Here is a 26,822-nt window from a genome sequence, read left to right on the forward strand (position 1 = left end):
TAATCAACAAGTAAGCAATGAATATCAATTAGAAAGCTAAATTAATACTCTTTTAATTTTTAAAGATATTAGTAATACATAATCAACAAATTACTAGTTTTTTAATTTACGACATTTATTCATGACTAGAGATCATATGTTGGAATCCAGCACTAGGAATATACCGATGTTAAATTTTTTTATGGAGAGTTTTATCATTTATTATAGTTTTAACCTATCAGATAGATTAATCTCTGCAGCTTCGCATAGATGATACCCAATTAAAAAAAAAAAAAGACAAATAATAAGTGAAGGAGTTTGCAAGGTCTAGCTCAACAGCTATACTGGTATTGCCAAGGTGGAGACTTGTGTGTCGATGATATTTGTCGTTTCGTTTAAAAAATAAATAAGTGAAGGAGTAAAAGCGAGAAACACCACTCTAATTATGTTTTGGCAAATGTCAACTTGTACCCTCAAGAGCACATATTAAGGAACTTATTAAAGAAGCATACGCATAAAAAGTCGTGCATTTAACTTCTTAAAAGTTAATATATTATATTTTTCAATGCAAAGTTGTCCTTTTTGAGTTACTTAACATATACCCTGAGGACAGAAGTTAACATCACCCTTATATTTTATAGTTGTATTTGACTATTTGTAACCTTTTTCCTTAGCAGCGTTACCTAACAAATGGAGCAGTTCTAGCATTGGAAGTCAGCCTCTGACTTGTGACTTGTAATAAGCAAAAATTTAATAATTCTTGAAAAACTCAGGTTAAAAATGTCAGAAGTGTGTTGTTTTAAACAACTTTTATTAACTTTTTCACACCAATTTTCTAGGAAACATGAAACTTGCACCATATTTTAACTCTCGGTATAAATTCCACTCTGTTATCTACTTCTTCTTGCAATCTCCGCCAAGTCTTGTTATAAGTAAACTAGTACTGTACTATTTTTACTATCCTGTTATATATATAACTTCTTGTTCTCTTCTTGTTTTTCTGTCTTACTTTCCAAATAGCAACAACTTTCCTTGGATAATGAGCTTGTTCAAACGTAAGTGTGTGGTTTACACACCTGCAAATGATGTCGACTTAAGCCCTTATAGCACTGAATTCTACCTCCAAGCCAATGTCAAAGGTTCCAAAATGCATTCTCATTTATAGCTTCTTGTTTTCTCATTCTGTTGGTATTTGTTTGGAATGGTTTTCTTACACAAGATTCTAAACGTGCAATACATTACCATTAATATTGTCACTTCTAAAAACTTTATTTGCTTTCGATGGTTATGCATGCAAACAAAATGCTAATGATTTTCTCAATTGCATTCAGCTCCTCGTATGACTGGAATTTTGGTCAAGATTTTCACTTATTTATTGGAGTTGCCAATAATTGGAACCATATTGTTGTACATTTTGCTCAAAAAAAATCTTATTCATGAGGTAGTATACACTTGGTTTCATGAATACACGACATTATACAACATATAACTAGTGCTTATTTATTTTTATTTATTTTATTTATGCAGCTTATTACAAATGCAGAACTAGAAGAGTCACCTCTGTATGTTCCATTACATGATTTTGAAGGTTTGAGGGAGATTAATTTATGGTCATAAATAAACATTATTTGAGTGAAGGATATTTACCTTAAGAAAGTAGACAAATGATTTGAGTTTATTGTTGCAGACATTGAAGAAAAAGATGTGAAATTCATAGATCCTTCTTCATCTCCACCTGAGAAAGTTCAACATGCAATAGATTGCTTGCCTATATCTGTTGGAAAAAAACCAAATGGAACAAATCCTTTCTGTCGCTGGACAATAATGGATTATTCCAAAGCTTACAGATCAGGCGATATAACACCACGCTTGGTATTTCATTTTCAATGTTCTTTTTAGATGTTTCACTCATGAAAATTTAGCATGCATGCATAAATTTATGGTATAAAGATGTAGGTTATTCAATTTTGGTACATCTAGTGAATAAATCGACAAGTCCGTCATATTTCTAGTAGTTGATTTGGTTCTCGAGTCCTGATGTACTTTTCTACTCATTAGTTTTTTTTTTCTTCATTTTCTTTCATTTACACAGGTTGCGGAAAGCTTTGTTGCTGCAATTGATGAATCTATAAAACCTCCACTCCAAATGGGATTTTTTATTCACTACAATGTTGATGATATACTAAGACAAGCAACTGAATCAACTCTTCGGTATCAAAGAGGTAATTTGTAACAACTCGACTTTCAATTCAAATTCAAAAACTTCTTTCAGCCTTTAAATGATGCATGATAAGTGTTATTGAAACTCATAAACATGAATACTTGTGCTTCCTGCATCCAGAAGTACCATGCATGCTACTTTACCAGAACACAAATTTGTTGTACTAACTGCGTCCCGCAGATTTCAATCTCAATTGTATGATCTAAATTAACGCCCAAGATTGTTTAAAATTAATTTTGTTATTTGGTAAAATTAACAGCCTAGACCGTTTAATCGATACAACAATATCTTGCAGGGGAACCAATTTCTGTGCTAGACGGAGTACCTGTTGCTATAAAGGACGAAATAGATTGTTTACCATATCCAACAACAGGTAGTGTAATGTGCTGTTGTATTCTCAGGTGTCATCTATTCAAATAGTTAAGCTGTTGATTTCATAATTCACTAAAGCATCTTAAAATGGTGTCTTAAAGGAGGTACAAAGTGGCTCCATAAAGAAAGGCCTTGTAAAGATGATGCTTGCTGTGTTAAGCGTTTAAGGCAATGTGGCACCATACTTGTTGGGAAATCCAACATGCATGAACTTGGATCTGGAACTAGTGGGATAAATCCACATTATGGGTAAGAGTACAACGTGTTACGCTCATTCATGTTATGTTACATATTTGGAGTCTTCTGACATGTCTGTTTATTTACTTTACAGGCCTACTAGAAATCCATATGATTGCAAAAAAATTGCAGGAGGTTCTTCTGGTGGATCTGCTTCTTTGGTGTCAGCAGGATTGTGCCCTGTTGCCCTTGGTGTTGACGGGGGAGGTATTTGATTTATATGCGTTGATACAGTTTCCTTATGTTGTTAATTGAACAAGAAAACAGTTGCAGGAAATGAACAAGACAAAGGAGAAATAACTGTTTTCATTCATATAATTGGTCTGATAAAATACAAACAGAACACACAACCTGTTTTACATAGTTTGACAATACATAAAACTTCCAATAACTACCACAATACAACACAATTAATTAAAGAAAACTGAACAGCAGTTACTAAAATAAAATAACCAACACATAATACATAAAAGTCTCCACATCAGCAGTCCTAAGCATGATATTTAACACCTTAGATTATTATTTTTCCTTATTTTGAGAGATTCTCCCTTGTATATATATTTGTATATCTCCATCGTGTAATGCAAGTTAGTCATTCTAAACTATGCAATTATGTTTAAAGATAAAAGACCAGATAAATCATCATTGTTTGTTGTATCGCAGCATTTCAAATTTATTTGTGTGGAATAGCTAAGTAAATCTATTATATTATTACACAAATCTTCAATATTACTTGTAAGAGAAAAACAGGTGAATTACTACGATATTTGCACCTGTTCAGGATCTGTAAGGATGCCAGCTGCTCTTTGTGGTGTTGTTGGTTTGAAGCCAACCTTCGCACGTATACCACACGACGGGTGAGCATTCATTTAGGGTGTATCATATTAAATATTAGGAGGGTTTCAATAATGAATGACTTAAAAGAATGGCCTTCTGCTACATTCAGAGTTCTTCCTATAAACTGGACAGTTGGAATGGTTGGAATACTAGCAGGCACTGTTGAGGATGCAATGATCGTGTTAGTAGCCTTTTCTTTAATACTTTATCTTCAAGGAAGATTTAAGATTGGTTTTACAGCATCTATTGTTCAACTGTTTACAGTTATGCAGCTCTCAGTGGCGAAATTCCATCTCATCATCCCTCAAGTGTATTGGTAAGGATTTGTTTTCCAAATTAATGATCTTGATCATTTATTAGTCTTCCAATGTTTCAAATATCACATATGATTCTGATTAGATATACACTTTTAATAATCTCTTTGAACCTTTAAAACCTTTGTGTAATACTTCAGACCAAGATAAATATCCCACGGCTAAGCTCGACAAAGTCCATATCTCACATCAGGTTGGCGAAATACGGGAAGGTTAGACACCTATTTGCAGGATATAAACATGCATTATCATTATTAAAAAACTAGATTGTTCTAACGTCATTTATGTTCTTTAACCACTACTTCCATCTATTAGTGGTTTGATGATTGCAGTAATGATGTCAAAGTATGCTGCTCTCTAGCTTTGCATAAGCTTCAAGATCATTACAATTGGAAGGTATTAAAAAATATAAAAATTCTATTAGATAATGGTTGCTTCTTCCCCTTTTCAACAAATCTAAACTGATGGACTATTTGATGTGAATTAGAAAGAAAAAAGGGATCCTAATTTTAAGTGTGAGTTGCTAGGAATTTGATAATTTTGTCCTCAAATTAGCAAAATTGAAACATGACCTTAGAAATTGAACATCACGGATCGTATTGGTCATTTTGGGTGGGTAAATTTAGTCTTGAAAATATCCCCTGAAGCACCAACGTGATTTAAGATTTACAATTTCGAATCATTATTTTTGAATTTCATGAATTCTAGGATTGAATTGCTCAAACTCAATTTTAGGGACTAAAAGATAGAACGCTCACAAAGCAGTTCTAAAATAATTACTTAACCTACATCTGAGAAACATCAGAGCCAATACTTGCTTACCTGCTAATGTATATTTTTTCAAACATACAAGATAATAGATGTCACCGTACCCGAAATAGAAGTCATGCGGCTGGCACATTATATAACAATTGGATCAGAGTGTTCCACTGCGCTTGATTCTTATAAAGAAAAGTATGCCATCTTTACAAACTCTTTGCTTTACTCCTTATTGGCCTCTAGATTGAAAGAGCATAATTTCTGACATCACTACATTACTACCAAAGGAATTTTGCAGAATTAGGATGGGATGTAAGGGTAGCACAGAGTATCTATGGTGCTTTCAGCGGTATAGAGTATGTTAAAGCTCAAAGAATCAGGTGAGTGAAACAAGGTGTTTCAATGCCGGTGTTTCGCTGTTTACAAATCATTGAAATTTTTGTATTTATGGCAACTTGTTCTTTAAATGTGAACAGGAATCGCCAATTGCAGTTTCACAAGAAGATATTTTCCGAAGCGGATGTCATTGTTTCACCAACAACAGGGTTGGTCATGTTCTATTGAATTTCACAAAATGATACATTTTAACCATATCAACTTTCTCTTAATTATGTAATCAAATATTTATGATATATTTACCAGTGTGACAGCATATCCGATTCAAGATGATGCCTTGAAGACAGGTGAACTTGACTATGTCAATGGAGGTATACAAGGATTTTATATGTTTATTGAACTTTACATGTTCGCTATTAATTGATATTATTTTATTTTTAATAACTGTTTGCCATTATTTCAGCTGCACTTGTTCGTTATTCCATAGCAGGAAACTTCCTAGGACTTCCTGCTGTCACTGTCCCGGTAGGGTTAAACTCTCCCTTAGTTACATTATACTTGCACCATATTTTATTTTATTTACACAAGACTTTAGATGTTATTTATATGCTATATATATATGTGTGCTTCGCACTTCACAGGTTGGGTATGATAAATTTGGTTTGCCTATTGGTCTTCAATTTATTGGAAGGCCTTGGTCTGAAGCAACACTAATCCACTTGGCATTTGCAATGCAGGTAAACATTTCTTTCGTTGTAGAATATTCACTTGTGCAGTATTGGTCATTTCTTTTATATCATTCAAATTCAAATGAAGAACATGCATATCAATGAATCATTATATATGTAATAATTACAGCATATGCATATTAAAGAGTCATTATATTTGCAAGTTTATAACAGAAACAAATGAAGAATTTTATGGAGATATAGTCGTTTGAGTTGCATGCTTCATAAATTTTCTATGCCTGTAAATTGAAAGATGTGGTATTGTTGTGATTTCAGGCTATCTGCATGCCAGATTACAGAAAGCCAGAGCTTTACTATGATCTGCTAAGAAGATAAAAGGATGAATACTCAGAAGCAGTAGCACATTGTTTCCAGCTAAAGGAAAGCTTTCATTGTAGTTTGTTTGAGCTAGTAGGATTTTTTTTCCCCTTTAGGTGGATTGGATTTCATCCATTATTATTACAAAACTTGATGCCTTTGATGGAAATTTAGGATTTTTGCCTTTTTTATTCAATTCCACGAGCATTGAAATTATATTTTGGTACTCAGCATTACTAATGAATGCATGTCTTTCTTAACTCTTTCCCCTACCCAGATATGCAATACTCAAACAACACTTTCAAAATTGTTCTATTGTGTAAACAAAAGTTACTAGGAGACTTCAATTCCAATCTTCCAATGAAGCAAGTAAAGAAGGCAAGTAAACGACACTATAGAGAATGTATATATATGAAAACCGTTTTTCTTTCCTGAAATGAGAATTTAGGTGTAACATATTAGTCATTGTTTCAACCTATTATTTTTCAAAATCATGAGGTTTGGTCCATTTAAACTGTCCATGAGACTAATTAATCAGACTTGTAAAACACTTTGTTTTAAAGAACTTGAAACACTAATGGTATGTCATGGACGGGACACAGTCTGCTGCATGTTTCCAACTCCTTCCCGGCAAAAAGCATCAATTCTGCAACTAGTGTTATCTAGATACATGTACACCTAAGTTTAGATTTATACTCGTTAAATGCTTATTATAAAGCACATTTACAATTTACTTTATTTTTTCTCTTACCTCTTTTACAATGACTTTCTGTTCTGCTTAAGCCCTTGTAGGATAGAACCTACCAAAACTAAAGTGGCTTTTTCCAAAGCTATTAGATGGATTTAGCGAAGTTGATGAATCTCTTTTTGGAAAACTCAAATCACTATTATGTAATTTCAACTGCTCACCGCCATCTTGGGGACCTGGTGGTGTAACTTCACTAGTTAACTCCATAGTGTCCTCTGAATCAAATATGAAGTCTTCCAATGTTGCAAGGGACATCAACTTCTGTCCTAGAGATTCGATGGTTTTCCGACACTCGGAAAATCTAGTAGCAGCCAATGCCAGTTCCTTCTCCTACATCAAATGATGCCAAAATATAAAATGGTTAATGCAAAATTTAGCTATTTAATCATCGATCGAAATTCCAAAATATTTTCTGGAATCTGGAGTCTCACATGTTAAATTTTCAACTAAATAAAACTTAGCTCTAAGTATCACGCAATTCACAATTATCAATTTCAATCATCCAAAAAGAGTGAGATTGTTAGCTATTCTGTTTAAGCAATATATTAATCTATGCTAAGATTAGAGATTTTTCATTGTGCATTTACCAAACTTACCTGCTTGAACATTAACTCGCTATCAACACCTTCCCTATGCAGTGTCTCAGTGTCTTGATGAAGTTGAGTTTCTTTCTTCACTCTCAAAAGCTCTTCTTCCAACTTTTCACACTTGGCCAAATTACCAGCAGACAAAGCCCGCTCTTTCTCAATCTCTTCCTCCAGTGAACAGATTTTTGAGATCAATTCTTCTGCCTCAGTTTGAGTAGCTCTCAGTTTTGACTCAGCATTCTCATTTTTTGCTCGGGATACTTTTAGTTCTTCATATTCTTCTTCGTTTGATTTATTTGCAACAACTAACTGTTTTTGAAGCTCAATCACCTCCAACTCCACTTCCTTTACCCGACTTTGTGATACCTTGAGCTGTTTTTGGCACTCGATTAAATCAACCTCTAGCTCAAGTTTATCTGCAGACAAAGCCCGCTCTTTATCAATCTCTTCCTCCAGTGAACAGATTTTTGAAATCAATTCTTCCACCTCAGTTTGAGCAGCTCTCAGCTTTGACTCAACTTTCTCATTTTTTGCTCGGGATGCTTTAAGTTCTTCATATTCTTCTTTGATCGATTTATTTGCAAAAGTTAACTGTGTTTGAAGCTCAATTACCTCCAACTCTGCTTCCTTTACCCGACTTTGTGATACCACGAGCTGCTTTTGGCACTCATTTAAATCCATCTCTAGCTCTATTTTATCTGCCTCCATTTTCGCTAGCTTCTTCTCCAACGCATCATTCTTTTGAACCAATGCTTCCACTTCAGCATACACTGTGTCTGTTCCCTGGCCAACATTAGGTTGGTCTGATGCAGTATCTGGCAATGCAGCAAGCCTTTCCATTTCGAGGAAATCATCCATCAGATCAATCTGAGTTGAAAGGCATATACGGTTTGGTGCAGTGGTGTTTTCATTCTTAAATTGATCCAATTCTGTAATTGAAGCAGATGGCCATGAGTCATAATGCTTTGGTTCACCTTCATTTATCTCCCTGCCTCCAAATTTGTGCATGTCACTTTCAACCACCAATAGCCTCTCTCCATTATCTGACATACTATCTGTGAATGACTCTGCATAAACGGAATAGTAAGTCAAAGACCTGCGATCATTGACAGAGAATGTTTTGCGAGCCACTGCATTCAATCTCTGGCACTCGGCTTCAAGCTTAGCCACCTTCGTTATGCTCTCCAAATGTTGCTTGCTTTCTCTTTCAGCAGCTTGGGTGCTCAAATCCCATTCAATGGTTTTGAATTTTAGTTCCTCGAGTCGAGATTGTAGTTCAATTTTCAGACTTGAATTCTCCCTCTCCACATCCTGGAGCCTCTGCAAAAGATCAGAGTTAACTGATGTAGCAGCATCTTCTTTAGCTGTTTGAAGTTGAACCTCAAGCTCAGTAACTTTCCACTCAAGCTCGTCTCTTTTGGATTCCCAATTACAAGAGTTGTTTGCAACAGCTTCAAGGGTCTTTTGCTCTTGCTCTTCTCTAGCTTGTCTAAGCTGCCTCATACAATCCTTTAGTTTCCCATTAAGATGACTAACTTGATCTTCAAGAACCGCATTCTGCTGTTTTGCAGCATCAAGTTGCTGTTTTAAAGTCAACACTTCATTTTCAGCCTTCTCCCAGCCTAAATATAATCAAATATCAATATAGCAGTCTTTTGTTCCTTCGATAACCAATGTTTATATGATATTAGGTATTCATTTTTTGATAAACCATAATGGAGACAGAACTTGAACAAATAAAAAAATCAGACCAAAAAACAAAAAGGCTGATACCAATGCCTCGGCTTTCTCACTGGATAAACTTACCAGCCAAATCAAGGAGAAATTCAAAATGGACAAACAGTAAATACCTGAGACAGCTTCTTCCGCAACTTTGGCATTCTGCTTTACCAAATCTTCTTTGGCACTAATGTCTAAGAGAGCGGCGGATAATTTTCCAGTTAGAGTATGCACATCAGTAACAACCTCTTCATTTGACGCACCCTCGGAAATGACTTCTGGAGATGGAACAATATGAGTGGCATATACCTGTACAGCACGGAGAAAACATAAGATTTGTAATTTTCCATCCCAAACAAGCAACGATTTGAACTATCAGAGATCTCAAACTTAAAAGCGGACAAAGCAGGATTCATGGTAAGCAACATGAAAACCATGAATCATCATTCCAATCTCTTGTATTCTTGATTCAACAAGGTTTTAAATAAGGACTTGGGTATTATGAGGTGACTAAGTCCCATGTCGAGTAGTGTGACTATGAGGTGTCCGGTGGAGTATTTAAGTGGCATGATTCTTCCTCCTTGGTAGCTAGTGTTAGAATTGAATAATATTTAAGGTAGTTAGTTATGATTTGTTGAAAGCACAAATACGGACACCAGTCATGGCACATACACTGATAATAAGTTTGAGAAAATGACATAATCCAATGTAATCACATGTGTCGGTGTCGTGTCATTATAAGATATTACTGACACATGTCAGACACCAGACACGCCTTAAATCAAAAGTATTGGTTGCTACAAAGGTTGCAAGTTGATTAATTTTAGTTAACTTAGTTATGATGCTTATCATTGCTAAAAATTCGTCAATTTTGTTTTAATGAGTGTTAAAGCCAAAAGATTTTAGATTTCCCTCCATCTCTATTCTTCTTCATCCTATTAACAAAAATGACAACCTTCACTTCGAAATATGGTTACTACCCTGGAAATTCACATAACAGCTACCAAGGATCCTCCTTCCTCTATTGAAAACATGCAAAGTAGAAGAAGTTAACAATAATGTAGCCAAAAAAAGAGGTACCTGATCATGAGTTTGTGAATGAGATGACATTGACTCGGAAGAACTTTTCTCAAATGACTTACTATGCGACATCCAACTCCTTGGTTCCATCTATAATAATTCAGCACTGAACAACTTAATCTGAAAAATAACTATAAAGTAAAAAGTTCATAACTTGACCAGGTGCTATATAAAAAGAAAGATTAGAGCTGACTGAGTGTTTAAGAAAGAAGAAAAGTGAGTTGAAAATTTGCTTAGAATTTACTTTTTAACGGTTATGTGGAGTGAAAGGGATGAGGGTGTGTGTGTATTTCTTTACTACACTCAAAATTGCAAGTCTCCCCAATTTCACGCCTCCACCCTGAATTGGAGAGTAAGGAAAAGGCATATCATTACTAATTAAAAAACAGGGAAATAATTGAAGGAATGTCAGAAAAACAAAAACATCATAGGAGGGAGGGGACAGAACTCAGAAGAGAGAACCTAGGCTAGGGAGGGACCATTTGTGGATTTGGGTCTTAAAACAAACACAAGAAAAGTCTCCTGCTACTTTTTTACATTACACTCTTGTTGATTCAAGGTGGGTAGTATAGTAACTTTGTCTCAAACAAATGCGCTTAGTTCCCGCTTATTGGCTCTCTAATTTCACTACTACCACTAAATATGTTTTGTTTTTGTCTTGTCTTGTTCTTGTATATTTGCAGTGTTTGTTGCTGGCTGCTGTTATTTTCACTACTATCATTACTGTGGATACAATATGCTGGCTGTCTTTTTTAGATTCATTCACTACTGTCACTGCGTCAGTGATTGTCCATTATTATCTATTTGTTCTTGTCTTTTATGATTTTTTTTATTTTTTTTGCTGTTTTTCTTATTATTTTTTTTATAAAAAAAAATGCACAAATTCATTTAAGAATAAATAAAAACAAAATCCGGGAAACATAAACTTGAACCAGTAAAATAAAAAAGATAACGAAAATAAAAATTAAAAAAATCTCACATCAACTCATTTCTTTATTATCGAATATAATTTTTCTTTGATACTTCACTCGATCGATCCAATAGCCAATAATTACCATCAACTTCAACAGACTAGTACATTGTTCTCCATGACGCACACAACTGGTTTTAGTTCATAGTTGCTTGCTGCTTCTAATAACACCTCCCAAAACATTCACGCGGTTCTATTCACATAAAAACTTATTCGGCCATGCCTCTAGTCACCTTCATGCCATGACATGGCCACGCCCACAACCCACACCAAAATAAATGATAAACAAACAAAACAATTATTTTGGTCGTGAGACACTTATTATTAGTGTAACAAATATACATAGAAACCAACACATAAATGAAAGACAAGTAGTCAATAACTAAGTCACTACCTGTTTTTGAATAATAAAATCAATTCTTTAGAAAACTATATATATAGATATAGGAGATACAATATATGTTTGATTGATTGTCGGAACATGTTTTTTCATGCTTGGTCATTTTGCTTGAAGCAATTTCGAGAGTTGTTGTCCCATAATAAAAGCGCTCGTCCCCGATCCCACAAGTGGGAAAAACCCTAGTCAGATCAACACATGCATGTTTCACTCGTACCCACTTGTACACCAGAACAATTGCCGACTTAAGCCTCAATCTTCCTTCCGGTGGGTTAGTCAATAAATTCACCTACGTCTTTTTCTTCACAATATTCCCTTCTACCTAAAGATATTGATGAAAACGCTCTTAACAAAGTTGCATGCATTTGAAGCTTGAAAACTCCTTATAATAATCTCCATGCTTCCTAAGTGTGTGTTTGGTTTAGAAGATAAGTTATGAAGAAAGAAATAAGTGAGAGAGTTTGAGAAGAGAGAAATATAGTAGATTTGATGTATTGTTTGGTTAAGAGAGATATGAGAGAAATAGAAGAAAGAGAAATGTTGATTATTTATTAACAGATACCGCTGCAATTCTTTTTTCCATCACCATGTTACAAGCTTGTAGTAATTTTACAAGGGCATTAATGGAACAATAATCAAAAAGTGAGATTCTTCTCTCTTTCTTCACCACTTTGGAGAGAATAAAAAGAGAGGTGGCCCCATGTGTTTTTTTTTTTTTTTTTTTTTTTTTATCTTTGTCCCCTCTTTCTCTTTGCAACCAAACAGGAGAAATTATGAACTTCTTTCCTTTTTCTCCTTAGAATTCTGCTCATTATCCAAATGGTTTTGCTCATTCCCAAAGTAAAAGATCATTTTACCCTTACGCAACTTAACATGCGCTAGTGCAAATTGGAACGTGACTTAAGACAGGTAGCGCGACTTAAGTCACGCTAGTGCAAAATGAAATGCAACTTAAGTCACGTTACTTGACTTAAGTCACGCTAGTTTTGAATCTGGTACAAAGCATGCACCAAAACCTACAATGAGTAGCGTGAGTTAAGTCACGCTAGTTTTAACACTAGTGTGAGTTAAGTCACGCTATAATCGGTCCGGAGGCCCTCCAAGATGCTGAAGAAGAGTGGATTTGAAACCACCTCTGGAATCTGCATCGCATGCTCCACTCTGCCTCTAATGCTGCTGATGACCTGCAATGGATCGGGAGGATGTCTGGCCCACTCCTAGTCAACAAGAATATCCTGGTACACAGGTCTCGGCATGACAATGTCAGGCTATGGAGCAGGGTTGACGATGAGAGGATGGGATACACGGTAGAACCACCAAATGTACCTCTCTGAATGCTTTCAAGGCTCGTCCTCCGAGACCTGACCACCCCGCTGCTGTTGGGGAACGACATGCAGAGCAAACTCCAAGAAGGCAGCAGCCACATCTGCTGGGGCAAAAGGCACATCTGCTGCGTGACTTAAGTCACGTTACCGTTATAACTGGCGTGAGTTAACATGCGTAAGGGAAAAAATGTCTTTACTTTGGGAATATGCTACATCAATAGGTATAATGGAGTACACCTCAACCAATTTGACGTGAATTCTTCTCCTTATTCTCTCTCTCTTTCTATTTCACCTCTACCAACACACATTGTAAATGTATGCAAGTACGCCTTGTTACAAATAGGGCAAACCCCATCTATATCTATAGGAAATAATGGAGTCATGATGTGATACTTGACGATAGTATGGTTTCTACGAGGGGCATTGGCTACATCAATAGGTATAGCTATAACAAAAAATTTAGCATGTGATGTTTTCAAACACTTAACAACAATTTTCTATCTTGTGGTCATGTCAAATTTTACTTTCATATATTAAACATTTTTACTGAAAAGGTCCTCGACAAAACATATTAAGCTTTAGGAAAAACGATGTCATTTCTAGGAAAACTATTAAAGTCAAAATCTAAAATAGTATCACGAAGACCATCCAAAATATAGTAAAAAAAGAATTCATACCACATATAACATATCACAATGTCTCTAAATATATTATGATTCTCAAATAAATTTAGTATTTATGATTACACAAAATAAACATAATTTATTTGAAATTTTGAAATTATTCATGGATAGAAACATAATATATTTAGAGGTAAGGTTTAAATCCCATCACAATATATACATTGTGATGAGATTTCTATCGATGAAGATGTACAAATAGACATTAAAAACTCATACATACGTGGATGAGGTAAGGATCGAATCCCATCACAATGTTTTTATACATTTTTATGAATTGAACTAGAATTTGTGGACAATAATTTTTTTATTGGAGGAAAAAACAAATGGTTGTTTACTCGAAATAAAATAAGGATGAAATGACATTGCAAATTTCCCGTGTCACTCCCACTAATTGTCATTTTGAAATCTGAAGCGATTAAAACATTTTTTATTTAATTTAAAAAATATTTATTATGTCCATTGATACCCACTCAATGGCTGATTAATATTAGCCATACATGCATATTGTATTATACTATACATTAATCTTTCATGAAAGGGAAAAAGGAAAAGAAAAAAAAAAAATAGAATTTATAATTTATGAGGTGACAGAATGAAATGAATGTAGAACCCTAACTAACTAACAAACCTGTTGTGTTGTGAATGAATTGTATAATAGAGATATGTGGGGTAGGGCGTAGTATAGTATATTCAAATCAATTGTATAGTGGGTACAGGTTCATTGATACATACATTTGGTGGTAGAGTAAGAAAAGACAAATTAAGAGCGCGCGAAAGAGATTAGAAAATGAAGAAGACAACAACAAAACGCCCTTCCAAGAAATCCCACGCCGCCGAAAATGGAAACGGAAAGCCTCCTTCCCCTTCTTCCCAACCGTATAATCTCATTCTTCAATCACATTCAAATCTATATTCTAATTATTTATTTATGGAATTTATTCTAGATTTATTTATTTATTCATAATTGTGGCTGTTAATCTTGTTACAGGGGTGATGGAGGAGAAAGAACTGTGAAGAAGGTCAAATTGTCGAAGGCTCTCACCATCCCCGATGGGACAACCGTTACGGATGCATGTAGACGAATGGCCGCTCGCCGTGTCGACGCGGTTCTTTTAACTGATTCCAGTGCTCTTCTTTCTGGAATTCTCACTGACAAGGTCTCTCTCTTTTTCTATATTTTATGTTTTATTTCCTTCATTCAAATTCAAATTCAATGTTCAATGTTGTTTGTTAATTTGTTTTGTGGTTCAGGATGTTGCTACTAGAGTTGTGGCTGAGGGATTGTCACCGGATGAGACACATGTCTCCAAAGTTATGACACGGAATCCTATTTTTGTTACATCTGATACACTCGCCATTGATGCTCTTCAGAAGATGATTCAGGGTTAGTTAGTTGTTATTAATGTTTTCTTTGTTTCACCTTTCTTAGGCTTAATAGCAATTTTCACCCCTAACTTTCACGAAGTTGTGATTTTGGCTCCTAAGAAAAAAAAAACTAAAAAACCGCCCCCTAGGTTTTGCAACTATAGCAGTTTTGGCCTCCCAAGGCCAATTTTTGGTAATTTTTTTTTTTAAAAATAACACGTGACACCTAACTTAGGTGCCACATCAGCGTAGACCGGGTCAAAATTGGCCTTGGGGGCCAAAACTGCCACATATGCAAAACTTAGGGGGCGGTTTTGTAGTTTTTTTTTCTTAGGGAGGCCGAAATCGCAACTGTGGAAAAGTTAGGGGGCTAAAACTGCTATTAAGCCTATTTCTTAATCAATCATATTATATGCAGTTTTCAACATTTATTTCGATAATATTTCTGCTATGGCAGAATATTTAACTCTATACATACCTTCGGATATGGACTAGTAATATATGTGCTGTTAAATGACTTGTTTGCATCTATATTGTTGTTACTATTCAACCTGATAACTTGAATCCTGCATGAAAAAGGGTTGTAACTTGTTGTCACAATGATGACAGACAATTGGTTACAATGATTTTTTTTTCTCCCTGGGGATGAGTTGTTTAATATTTTAGACGATCAAGATTTTAGCGTGTTTATCTTTTCTTCACAGTTTAGATCCTGGAATGGAGATTATTTGCAGGTTAGGGCCCTGTTGTTTTCCCGTCGCATTCTGACATCCTCTGCTGCATTTCAATTTGTGTGTTTCCATGGAAGTGTTATTGAAGCTAAATATGGAAATTTAGCTCAAACGAATAACTTGGGGCCTTCGAATTGGGAGACAACTTTGTCGCCTTGAACTAATAACTATGTACAAGTTTACAGCTCAAACTATTTACCTACATGAATTTCAAAAGCAACCAATTCTTCTGTTTTCTTCCTTTCACCCTTTGATTCCTCAAATTTTCTTGTGCTAAATTCTTTACTTAATTTTTAAGATTTGATTTCTCCTTTGTTTCATGTTATTTGTCACGCTTCTCCAGCTCAGAACTGAAAGAAATAGATGTGTGGTTACTGTTCGGCAACAAAACCTTTATCTGTCACCTAATCTAGTGTTAGCTGGCACACTTTTTTTGGAAGTTATTTCCAGCAAGCAGGGCCATGATTATTTCTTGTCTGTTGTAGGGACCTATCTTAACTTTGTTTCTGCCTGTGTTTTATTTTCTCTTTACCTTTTCTGCTTCTTTAACCAGTTGGTGATGCTTGAATTGAATAAATGATTTTATTAGATTCTCTTTATGCTTACATATTGCTTAATGGAGTCATAGTCTGGAAATTAATTCATTGAGTGAGAGATATGACTAGATTTTTTTTTTCTTAACTGATGATAGGTAAATTCAGGCACCTCCCAGTTGTGGAAAACGGTGAAGTCATTGCCATATTGGATATCACCAAATGTCTTTATGATGCCATAGCTAGAGTGGAGAAGGCTTCTCAGCAAGGGAGTGCCATTGCTGCTGCTGCAGTTGAGGGGGTGGAACATCAGCGAGGTAGTAATATAGATTGCTTAACAGTTACCTTTATGCATACCATACAAATTTGGTACTGCTTGTACATGAACTTATGAATTGCTTCTACTTGCATGTGGTACGACTGTATATGCTTATAACAGCCATGGTTGAATTTATTAGTTGTATCAATAAGTTTTATGGTTTAATTATCTTGGATCCATCATCATACAAAATAATGAGAAAATAAAGGTAAATGCAAACGGTATAAAGGTGGATGAAGCAAAATAATACTTCATCTTTTGGTGTAATTTGCAACTGAAAAAGTGCCATTTATCGCTGAGGAAAATTTTATTTCATTCTTTTAAGATTTGGAATGTTGTATGAGATCGAATGTTGGGTTGGGTGATAAAGAGTCAACAAGAAATTAAGCTCATTATTGTAGAGATAAACACATTGAAGTGGATGAGTGGACACATAAGTACACTACAGGATTATAAATGAAAACATTAAAGAGAAAGTTGAAGTAGCACCTACTGCGAAATCATTGTAGAGCCCTGTCTCAGATGATTAGGGCTTGTTAGAGATGACCGTTTGAAGCTCTGGTAAGGGTCGTAGATGGGTATAGTGGTTATCACTTACTCCCTCCGTCTCAAAATATAAGCAAATTTTATTTTTTAGGTTCATTCAATTAATGATGTATGTGGTTCATAATATGGACCACATACATCATTAATTGAATGAACCTAAAAAGTGAAATTTGCTTATATTTTGAAACGGAGGGAGTATTTGTAGAGGGAAATCAAGGAAAACAATAAGCCAATCATTTAGAGAAAGGTACAGTTTTAGCTTGCATTAAACATGATTAATGGTATTAGGATAGGACATATTGGTGTTATTTGATCTTTGTAGTCGATCCCACAACTGGGAACAAAATTCAGTTGTTATTTATTATTGGGATCTATATTTCTGGCTAATTCATGAGATGACTTCACTGATTTTACAAACAAAATTTAAAGCATTTTTTTTTTTTATCTTTATGGAAGGAAATAATGCACAAAAGAACTGACAGTAAAATATAATTTTGGAGAATTATCAAATGAGTGCTTTGGCTCACTGTTTCATTCTTCTTTTAATGAGATCATATTATTCCCTTTCAACCCTCAAATCAATCTCATTTATGACTCTTAAGTTACTGTTGAAAGAGTGATAAATGTGAATCATGCATGAGCGGTCAATCACCTGTGTACTTAATTGTTAATATTACTAAACAAAAAATATAATGAATTTTTGTAGAAACTCCTCTGCTGTAATTTAAAAAATTTCAAAAATTTGATGGTCTAAGTGCTGGTGTTTTTCTTTGCATATCTATATTTCAGTGACATACTTTTGAGGTTAATTTGTAAGACTTTCTCTGCTAAGTTTCAGAAAAGAAGGTAAAGGACTGGGTACTGGCAAGTCAAGTGCATTAAAACTTTAAAGTTTTGCAGCCAAAAACTTGTGGCTTCTCATAGAAATATTTGAAAGTATTGAACATTTCCATATTTTCCCTTCATATTGTAATGATGCTGAATTTTTGTTTTAACTGCCACTACTTTTGTCAGCTCCAAATGCTTTCATTGATACATTGAGGGAGCGCATGTTCAAGCCTTCCTTATCAACTATACTTGGTGAAAATACAAAGTAATTTTCACATCATATTTTCTTGTGTATTTATGCATTGCCTAAGAGTGTGTTTGGATGGGGGAATGTTTTGAGGGAATGTAATGTTTTGAGGAAATTCAACTATTTTAAGGTGAATTCTATTGTTTGAATTCACCTCAAAGTAGTTGAATTCCCTCAAAACATTACATTTCCCCATCCAAACACACTCTAAGGATTCTTTTTAGGCTTAATAGCAGTTTTAGCCCCCTAAGAAAAAAAACTACAAAACCGCCCCCTAAGTTTTGCAACTGTAGCAGTTTTGGCCCCCCAAGGCCAATTTGTGGTAAAAAATAAAATAAAAAATAACACGTGGCACCTCACTTAGGGTGCCACGTCAGCGTAGACCGAGTCAAAATTGGCCTTGGGGGCCAAAACTGCCACAGATGCAAAACTTAGGGGCGGTTTTGTAGTTTTTTTTCTTAGGGGGCTAAAACTGCTATTAAGCCTTCTTTTTATAACAGTTTTTTAAAATTCTGTAGCTTTATGTATTTCCAGGGTTGCTATTACATCAGCATCAGATCCTGTCCATGTAGCTGCAAAGAGAATGCAAGAGTTGCGTGTCAGTTCATCTGTGATTGTAACAGAAAACAAGATTCAGGGGATATTGACGTAAAATCCCTTTCTCAGGCTTTTTTCTCTTTCTGTTACGGAATGACATATATATGACTTCATGTTTTTTAGATCAGAAATCTCCTTGACCGATACATATGAAATGCACTTTGGACAATATTTTCCTTTGCCTTATACATTGTTCTGTGGATCTTCTATGCAGTTCGAAAGACATTCTTATGCGTGTTATGGCTCCAAATCTTTCACCAGAGTCGACCCTAGTGGAAAAGGTTGTTGTGGTTTTGTTTTCTGAAGTAACATTACTGGAAAGTTGTTTGTTCTTCTGAGATGCCATTGCTAAGTATTTAGAATTGATTTGATTTTCTTCTTTATTAGGTAATGACTCCAAACCCACAATGTGCAACACTAGAGACAACAATTATTGATGCTCTGCATATGATGCATGATGGGAAGTTCTTACATCTTCCTGTGGTGGACAAAGGTAAACTTTGCCTTCTCAACCGCTTCTATAATTTCTTAGATTTTTGTGCTGAATATTATTTGTTTCGCAGATGGAAATGTCGTTGCTTGTGTGGATGTTTTGCAGATAACTCATGCTGCAATTTCTCTGGTAAATTCATGTTTGCGATATTTATAAAGTTTATTTGGAATTTATTGCATATGTTGAAGGATATATTCAGGAATCTGGTTATGATGTATGTCTGTTTTTAGGTGATAACTAGACATGGAAAAAGAGGGGCTACTGACATTTTAAGTCAGCTCTTATTTCTTTAGCTTCATAAATAGCATATGCATGTTCTTCAACCATTATTCAAATGTTTTGCTTTAATTATGTCATAGGAATCAAGCTGTTGTAAACTATTTCTGCCTTTTAGACTTGTGATTATTGGTCTATTGATAGTTTCCTACTATATTTGAACGATTGATGCATTGGTAATAATTTGGCTATTTTCCCAAATGTCTTTATTTTGTTAGTCTTGTAGGTCTCCCGAACCACAAATCACTTCATTCCCATTCCTACTTTAAAATTAGCCCTTTTAATTATGGGGCGTCTTCTCACCTTATATAACAATGAAGTAAGATCTTGTATATTAAAAACTAAATGCATTTTTGTATGGGTCATGCTAACTAGTGCCCCCGGGGCACTAAGTAAGGAAACTAAAAAGGTAAGTTTTGCATTGTAAACAACATTTTCTACACTTTTAAATATTTGATTACACAAGTTCCAAGAAATTCTTACTATACTTGTTTCCTTAACTAATGCCTCAGGGGCACTAGTTAGTATTTTCCTTTTTGTATTAACCTTTGGTCCTATGTACTCTGTAGGTCGAAAGTAGCTCTTCCGGAAATGTTAATGATGTGGCAAGCACAATTATGCAAAAGTTTTGGGACTCAGCTTTTGCTCTTGAGCCTCCTGAAGATTACGACACTAACAGGTACTTCGGTAATACCTATGTTGTTTATATAATTTTTTCGGTGGAATTGTTTATGTGTTTTGTTCTGTTCTGCAAATAGTTATATTTGTTTTGTTGCAGTGAAGTCTCTGGACAACTGACTTTGGATGGGGCAGATACCACAAAGTCCACATACCAATCTGCAGGTTTTGGAAATTCATTTACTTTTAAATTTGAGGATCTCAATGGCCAAGTGCATCGCTTTACCTCTGGTGAGTAGACATTTTGGGGAAAGAATTACTATAACTATCTAAATAGTTTCCATTGCTACTGACATCTTGTATATAAATCCTAGGCCTTGTAATTTTTCCCTTTTTCATACCATGTTTTATACTTATAGGAACTTACAAGAATTTGCCTCTGCAATTTTTGTAGGTTCTGAAAATCAAGACGAGCTTGTATCAGCTGTTATGCAAAGAATTGGTCCTGTTAATGATGGAGAACGCCCTAGGCTGCTGGTGTGTTTTATTCTAATTCAGTTTTGTCTGCATTTTGGTTTTGCTATATGTATTTAATATAATATGATACCGGTTTTTCTTCCATTCTAGTATGAAGATGACGAGGGTGATAAAATTATTATTGCTACTAATAACGATCTTGCTGCTGCTGTCAGCTATGCTAGATCTGCAGGACTGAAGGTAAAGATGTCTGTTTTACTAGTCTTTTCATTTGATTATTTTGGCCTCCGTGGGTTTGGCTATGATGCATCAAACTGATTGTAGCAATCATCTTTGTATTTCAGGCTCTAAAGTTGAACTTGGAGTTTGCTGATTCTACCAAACTAAAACCAAACACTGATATAACCACTAAGCAGAAAACCAGTATAGTGTCTCTCCGCTCTGGAATTTTTGCAGGTGCTGTTGTTCTAACAAGCATCAGTATATTGGTCTACTTAAAGCGCGCCAATCAGTGATATGTTTGCCAGTTTGGAAACAGAACATGCAGTCATCACTGCATACACTGCATAAATTGCGAGTTCTGTCGTAATTCAAATATTTGCTCAAACTGAATAGGCAATTGATGTGAAGCTCTTCTAATAGCCATTTTTTTCAGTCTGATGTAAGTTAACCGAGTAATCTCTTCTCGCTACAAATGAGTATATGTTGAGATAAAGTCGTGGCATAAAATTATCAAATGGCATGGTATTCTTCAATTTATATTTATTGAATTTCATATTGTTCAGTTCATATTGGGATATCTGCAACTTTTCCGGCTGTGGTATACGGTGATGTTCTGTAATCAGTTTTAATTTTGATCAAAAAATAATTCGTATTAGGTGAAAATTGAAAACATGTAAAAGAATGTTTTTGAAAGATTATTCAGCTTAATATATTATTTTGGCTAGATCATCGACTATCTGATTGTTTAGTTCATATTGTGGGTTGCTGAGGGATAGTTAATGTTATAAATTTTAAACACCTAAAAAAAATGAAACAGAGGGATTTTGATCTAAATATCAAACATTTTTCTGTTACGTTTTTTGAAATTTTTATTTGTATAAAAACTTTTTTATAGCCATTCAAATTCGGAATTCATTTATTTAGCATTTGTCAAAAAAAAAATAAATCATTTATTTAGTAATCTTATGTGCCTCTCTTACAAAAATATGGACACTTATGTTAATTGATTTCGTATCGTGTTATCTCTTTCCTTGTATACTTATTAACCGTTCCATTATGTTGATCAATCCATATCGGAAGTGCCGACATAATGCTAAGTCTAAAGTTATTTGAGATCATTATATTGGTTTGGAGTACACATGCGGTTAAGATCGGTTTTAAAGTAAAACAATTGTTGATTTAAAGATTCAAATCACACACAGACCAAATGGACAATTTCTTTCAAAAAAAATCCGACTAGATTGGATTGGTTTTCATTTGATAAAAAAAAAATAAAAAATAACATGTATTGATTTCGTGAATATTATCCAATTCGTGAAAAGAATCTGAAATATTTCACATCACGATATTAAAATTTATCCAATTTTATTCAATTTTGATTTAGATTGCTTTGGACCTAACATTTAGAAATTTAAAATTGTAATATAACTTAGACGGATGATATTAACCTATAATGATTTATTGAAAGGTAATATTGGGAAGGGTTAAAGCAGTGACTAGCAATCGATTTGTTAAATTGAAAACATAGTAAAAGCTCCTTATTTGTGTTGGTGCAATAATTTAAGCTATAAAGTAATACTCCAGGAATGATGTCACCATGTGCGTCCTTGAATTTTATTAAACTGATTTTTACATTATCATTTGTCTTTCACAAATATAAGAAAACCAACCTCTAAAACGAAACATTACAATTTTTACAAAACATGCGACACCAGTTTAGGGATTTTAATGAAATTCTTGAAGTTTAAATTTTGAAGTTCATCGTTTTTAAATTCAAATATCATTCTCTGATACATATTTGAATGATAAAATGGTAAAATGTCCTTAATTTTTAATTAAACTAATTTTTTACATTATCATATATGTCTTTCACAAAATATAAGGAAAACAACTTATAAAAAGAAAAGTGCTGAAAAAGGTGTTTAGAAAACACAAGCGACACAGTAATCTTTGAAAATGAATAAAGAGATAGTTTACTGTCAAACTTTTGAAGCACAAAGGGGGCAACAATATTTTTTTGCCACTTAAAATCAAATAGTTGATCATCAGTAAGCATCGCAAATTGTAACAACTTTTGTCAACGTACGACCTTCTGCTAATGACTGGAGTACACAATTCTATAGACAACAGGAAATCTACCATTGTCGTAAAATAAAAAAGCTTTTCAAAGCTAATCAAGAACTAAGGTAGGAGAAGGGTCTCAATGCTTTGTGAACAAGCAACTAGTCAACCACAGATCATCAAAAGCAGACTAGTAGTTTCTACAAATACTTTCGTGCAAGGGCACGTACTTTTGTATCAAAATGTGATGATGTGATTCGGGAGCCAGGCAAGAACATACAAATAAAATTAATACAAATCCTATAATGCAAAACAGAATGGAATTTGGGGAACTTTTGTTAAAAAATTAAAATGTAGTTTTCGATATTCTAGTTCAAAATGATGTACTAGTCGTATACAAGGCAACTAATCATGTCTCCTACTGTGTAATACTGATAGTAAGAAGGGGGGTAGTAGTCATATACAAAGCAACTAAACATGTCTCCTACGATGAAATATAAATATTGATAGTAAGAAGGGTGTATATATCTAAAACGGCCAAGTCAACATCATAACACACCTAAAATGGAATTCAACAAACTTTTATTAAAAAAATTGAAAACACAACTTTGTCGTTCTACTCAAAATATGTACCAGATATATGCTGGGCAAATAGCAGTGACGGATCCAGGATTTTTGAATAGTGGAGGCACTATATATAAAAATTTGTAGTATTAATAATTGTCCTCTACGATTATTCATATTATTGAAACTTTGAATAATATGTCTCTAAAATAATTAAACAACCATTTAACCAATCATCCCCTACTTGATTTCGCATCTAATTGTTAATAATAGTTTGAGATATATGATGATAAGTGTGCGCCAAGAGAGAAATGATTTGTGATAAGTGTGATCCATGTGATCAAAATGTCAACTATTGATACATTATACTACCAATAAAATTGTTTCTAAAAAAAGCCCACAAATCCTACAACCTACATCCGTCCCTGGCAAAATAGGCATATGCCTGCTATGTGAAACATATAAATGCTAATTACTAATAAGGAGGTAACATGTACAACATGGTTCATTTAACATTGATGAAACCAGAAAAAAAATATTACAGCAGCTATTGTTGTATTTGTCTAGCCATCAAAGCATACTTCAAGAATTGGCAAGCATGGACTTTATCATGAATCATGAACTCTATCAATTCATTTATGCTATTGTATTAACAAACTTCACAATATTCAAAAGATGACATCTACCCTTTGTGTTCTCTTATTTATACTTTCTAACTAATCCAAATAACCAACTAATAGTAAGTAACTAACTAACTTTACAACTCTTAACTACATTAACTATTCTAATTAATTAGCCATTATTCTATATCCTAACAGATAGAATGAAAGTTAACAAATAATTAAAGAAAGGCAGCATATATATTAACCACGTTATAGAGTGCAGTAAAGGCAAGATTACCTTTATGTAAAGCTCATGCACCTCTTGGAAGAAGCTCTTAATGCCATCATCATTACGAGAATCGTGAAGCAACATAAATCGGGTATGTATACCACAGGTCAAGGAAATTATCACAGAAAAACAAAATGCATAAAGAGGTATGTGGATGTAAGGTTTGATTTGATCATTGTCCACTCTTGGCTCTTTTATTTTGTTCCACTTCCTATGAAGGACAGGGAGAGGGTAGGGGAACACAATGGCATGATCGTCCCATTAAAGAAGCAAATTAAATTAAATGGTTCTTATAGTTGGGTTTTCAGAACTCTATTTATTATAAGAAATACAAGACTAAACCTAAAATATGGAAAATCAATATAGCTTTTATCTAAGATATAAAATAATTCTCTATGATAAAGGATATGACCAGCTGTGACGTACACGGACACCACGAGTTCATTAAACCGATCTACTGATTTCAAGTACCTGCAAAGAGAATGCTAAGTATTAAAATGCCGTGGAAACAAAAACAAGAGGCAAAAGGAGACGATCATGAAACCAAAGTTTTATATTTGAACTTGAATTACATATCAACTGAATATGTAACTCACATAGCACTAGTAGTCCATGCAAGGTCCTGTACAACATCAAGAGCTGCATGCAGGATGAACTGATGCAGCTGAGCAGCATCCTCCCTCTGTCATACAGTGGCATTAGATTGCAAAATAATTTTAAATTGGTGAAGAAAACAAGATCCCTTGTTTTCTATGCCACGTAAAAATAAGGTTATGCAAGAAAAATATAAGCATTTACATGAATACAACAATAACAACAACCAAGCCTTATCCCATAAGTGGGATCAGCTACATGCATGGATCAAGACATGCCATAATGTTCTATATCATATCCCTATCCAACTCATCAATCTCTAGATCATTCTTAAAAGTTTCTCTTATAGTTTTTCTAGGCCTTCATATGTCTATAATGATTTAACTACCCTCCAACTGAGCTACTCTCCTTACTACAGAATCTAAAAGTCTTCTCTCTACATGTGCAAACTACTTAAGCCGAGTTTCCACCATCTTTTCTATGGTAGGTGTTACTCCAACATTCTCGAATGTTGTCACTTCTGATTTATAATGAACCAGGTGAACAAATTATAATGTAAAATCAAATTGATCTACGAGTGACAAACCAAATTTATAATCACATTTTAAAAAAATTCAATATTTCCAACAAGAATGAACTAAAAGAAATAATCCATAAACCAATAAAAGATTGAACTATAACTTAACAAAGAAAAAAAAAAAAGGATCATACTTTAGCAGCTACTCCAACTTCAGCTTCATAAATGGGAATATCATTTCTGCTAACAATGATGAAACAAGCGGTGGTTGCCATTTATCAAAGACCTTGCCAACTGTACCTGTGAAACAGAAATGCGTATAGAAATGAGAAAAAAAATGAAAATTTATGAAGAGATCTAAACTCAAATAACGAAAATCAAACCTTTTTATGACACAGTTGGACGCGATCAAGGAACTGGAAATCGAATTGTGTTGACATCGATAAAATTGTTCGATTTCGTAAATTATCGAACGGAATTGCGATCTAATCTAAGACGCGTTGTTGGCACTCAAGAATTGAACTCTGAAAACCCTATGGAATGGAATTGAATTCAGGAAGACCTTATGTGAGTTTAAACGCATCGTTTTAAACTTGTACGTCTTCTTTCTTTCCTTTTTTATTTTTATTTTTTATGAATGACTTTAATCTTTTTAATCTTTTTTTGGTTGGTAGGAATTATAGCTACGCACATTTTTAACATATTCTTTTTAAAGCACTCTATTTGATTTGTTAAAACTTACACAGGTTCCACCAAATCATTAGACTATTTGATATGAGGTTGGCGTTCCAACTCCGCTCTGCTTATTCCCATGTAACCATTAGACGAAAAAAAAGTCAAATACTTAAAGCAAACGTTTGTAACAAATTAAATTTTTAAGTTTTTCTAAAACAGATTGGTCTTTTACGTCATATATTTCACCATTATCATCTTTTCATCGAACTCATTTAAAAATTGTTTATATAGACATTTAATGTTAAGTCAATGGATCCAAATTCATTTCTCTAAAAACTAGGATTCATAGATGTATTATAAACATTTCTCGATAAAACTAGGTTTGAAGTTGGAAACAAAAAGAAGAAAATGTGCGTAAGTAATCATAAACATTTTTTTCTACTTGTCACATCAATTTTAAATTGTAACATAAACATTTTTTAACCAAGTTTGATGAAAAAAATAGTAACAAATTAAATATTTGAAGACTTTTTGTTTTGTTTTGAAGAAGCCAAAATTGAATATATTAAAAAGCCGAATAAGTACTTTGAGCACAAGATGTATCAGAACTTATAAAGAGTTTACATGGTTACAAATACAATTGGAAACAACCAAAACG

At 34.1% G+C, this 26,822-nt stretch overlaps 4 protein-coding genes across 4 annotated transcripts; 2 read left to right on the top strand and 2 right to left on the bottom strand.

The window, feature by feature from the left end:
- Nucleotides 1–897: 897 nt before the first annotated feature.
- Nucleotides 898–6,408, top strand: LOC11429495 (fatty acid amide hydrolase). Its single transcript, XM_003602642.4, has 20 exons — nt 898–1,118; nt 1,311–1,420; nt 1,507–1,567; nt 1,667–1,851; nt 2,072–2,201; nt 2,496–2,573; nt 2,674–2,821; nt 2,904–3,016; nt 3,591–3,666; nt 3,756–3,827; nt 3,911–3,962; nt 4,101–4,172; nt 4,276–4,356; nt 4,814–4,914; nt 5,007–5,099; nt 5,196–5,264; nt 5,362–5,426; nt 5,519–5,580; nt 5,697–5,792; nt 6,060–6,408. The coding sequence occupies exons 1-20, from the start codon at nt 1,019–1,021 to the stop codon at nt 6,117–6,119; spliced, it is 1,824 nt and encodes a 607-aa protein (XP_003602690.2). The 5' UTR covers nt 898–1,018; the 3' UTR covers nt 6,120–6,408.
- A 337-nt stretch (nt 6,409–6,745) lies between these two features.
- Nucleotides 6,746–10,844, bottom strand: LOC11429496 (filament-like plant protein 3). The gene is made up of 4 exons (XM_003602643.4): nt 10,236–10,844; nt 9,287–9,464; nt 7,446–9,058; nt 6,746–7,179 (listed from the first exon to the last, which is right to left on the bottom strand). Exons 1-4 carry the CDS (start codon nt 10,323–10,325, stop codon nt 6,880–6,882), a joined length of 2,181 nt encoding a protein of 726 aa, XP_003602691.1. The 5' UTR covers nt 10,326–10,844; the 3' UTR covers nt 6,746–6,879.
- Nucleotides 10,845–14,199: 3,355 nt separating this feature from the next.
- LOC11424362 (CBS domain-containing protein CBSCBSPB3) lies at nt 14,200–21,525 on the top strand. The gene is made up of 14 exons (XM_003602645.4): nt 14,200–14,486; nt 14,599–14,767; nt 14,862–14,994; nt 16,398–16,556; nt 18,119–18,197; nt 18,714–18,827; nt 18,991–19,057; nt 19,164–19,269; nt 19,340–19,398; nt 20,115–20,224; nt 20,324–20,454; nt 20,618–20,700; nt 20,791–20,880; nt 20,985–21,525. The coding sequence occupies exons 1-14, from the start codon at nt 14,398–14,400 to the stop codon at nt 21,153–21,155; spliced, it is 1,560 nt and encodes a 519-aa protein (XP_003602693.1). The 5' UTR covers nt 14,200–14,397; the 3' UTR covers nt 21,156–21,525.
- Nucleotides 21,526–24,032: 2,507 nt separating this feature from the next.
- On the bottom strand, nt 24,033–25,908 carry LOC25489865 (trafficking protein particle complex subunit 2). Its single transcript, XM_013606140.3, has 5 exons — nt 25,873–25,908; nt 25,684–25,789; nt 24,975–25,060; nt 24,788–24,849; nt 24,033–24,473 (listed from the first exon to the last, which is right to left on the bottom strand). The coding sequence occupies exons 2-5, from the start codon at nt 25,762–25,764 to the stop codon at nt 24,292–24,294; spliced, it is 411 nt and encodes a 136-aa protein (XP_013461594.2). The 5' UTR covers nt 25,765–25,789; nt 25,873–25,908; the 3' UTR covers nt 24,033–24,291.
- Nucleotides 25,909–26,822: the final 914 nt, after the last annotated feature.

Source organism: Medicago truncatula, chromosome 3 (assembly GCF_003473485.1).
Source record: "Medicago truncatula cultivar Jemalong A17 chromosome 3, MtrunA17r5.0-ANR, whole genome shotgun sequence".
NCBI lineage: Eukaryota > Viridiplantae > Streptophyta > Magnoliopsida > Fabales > Fabaceae > Medicago > Medicago truncatula.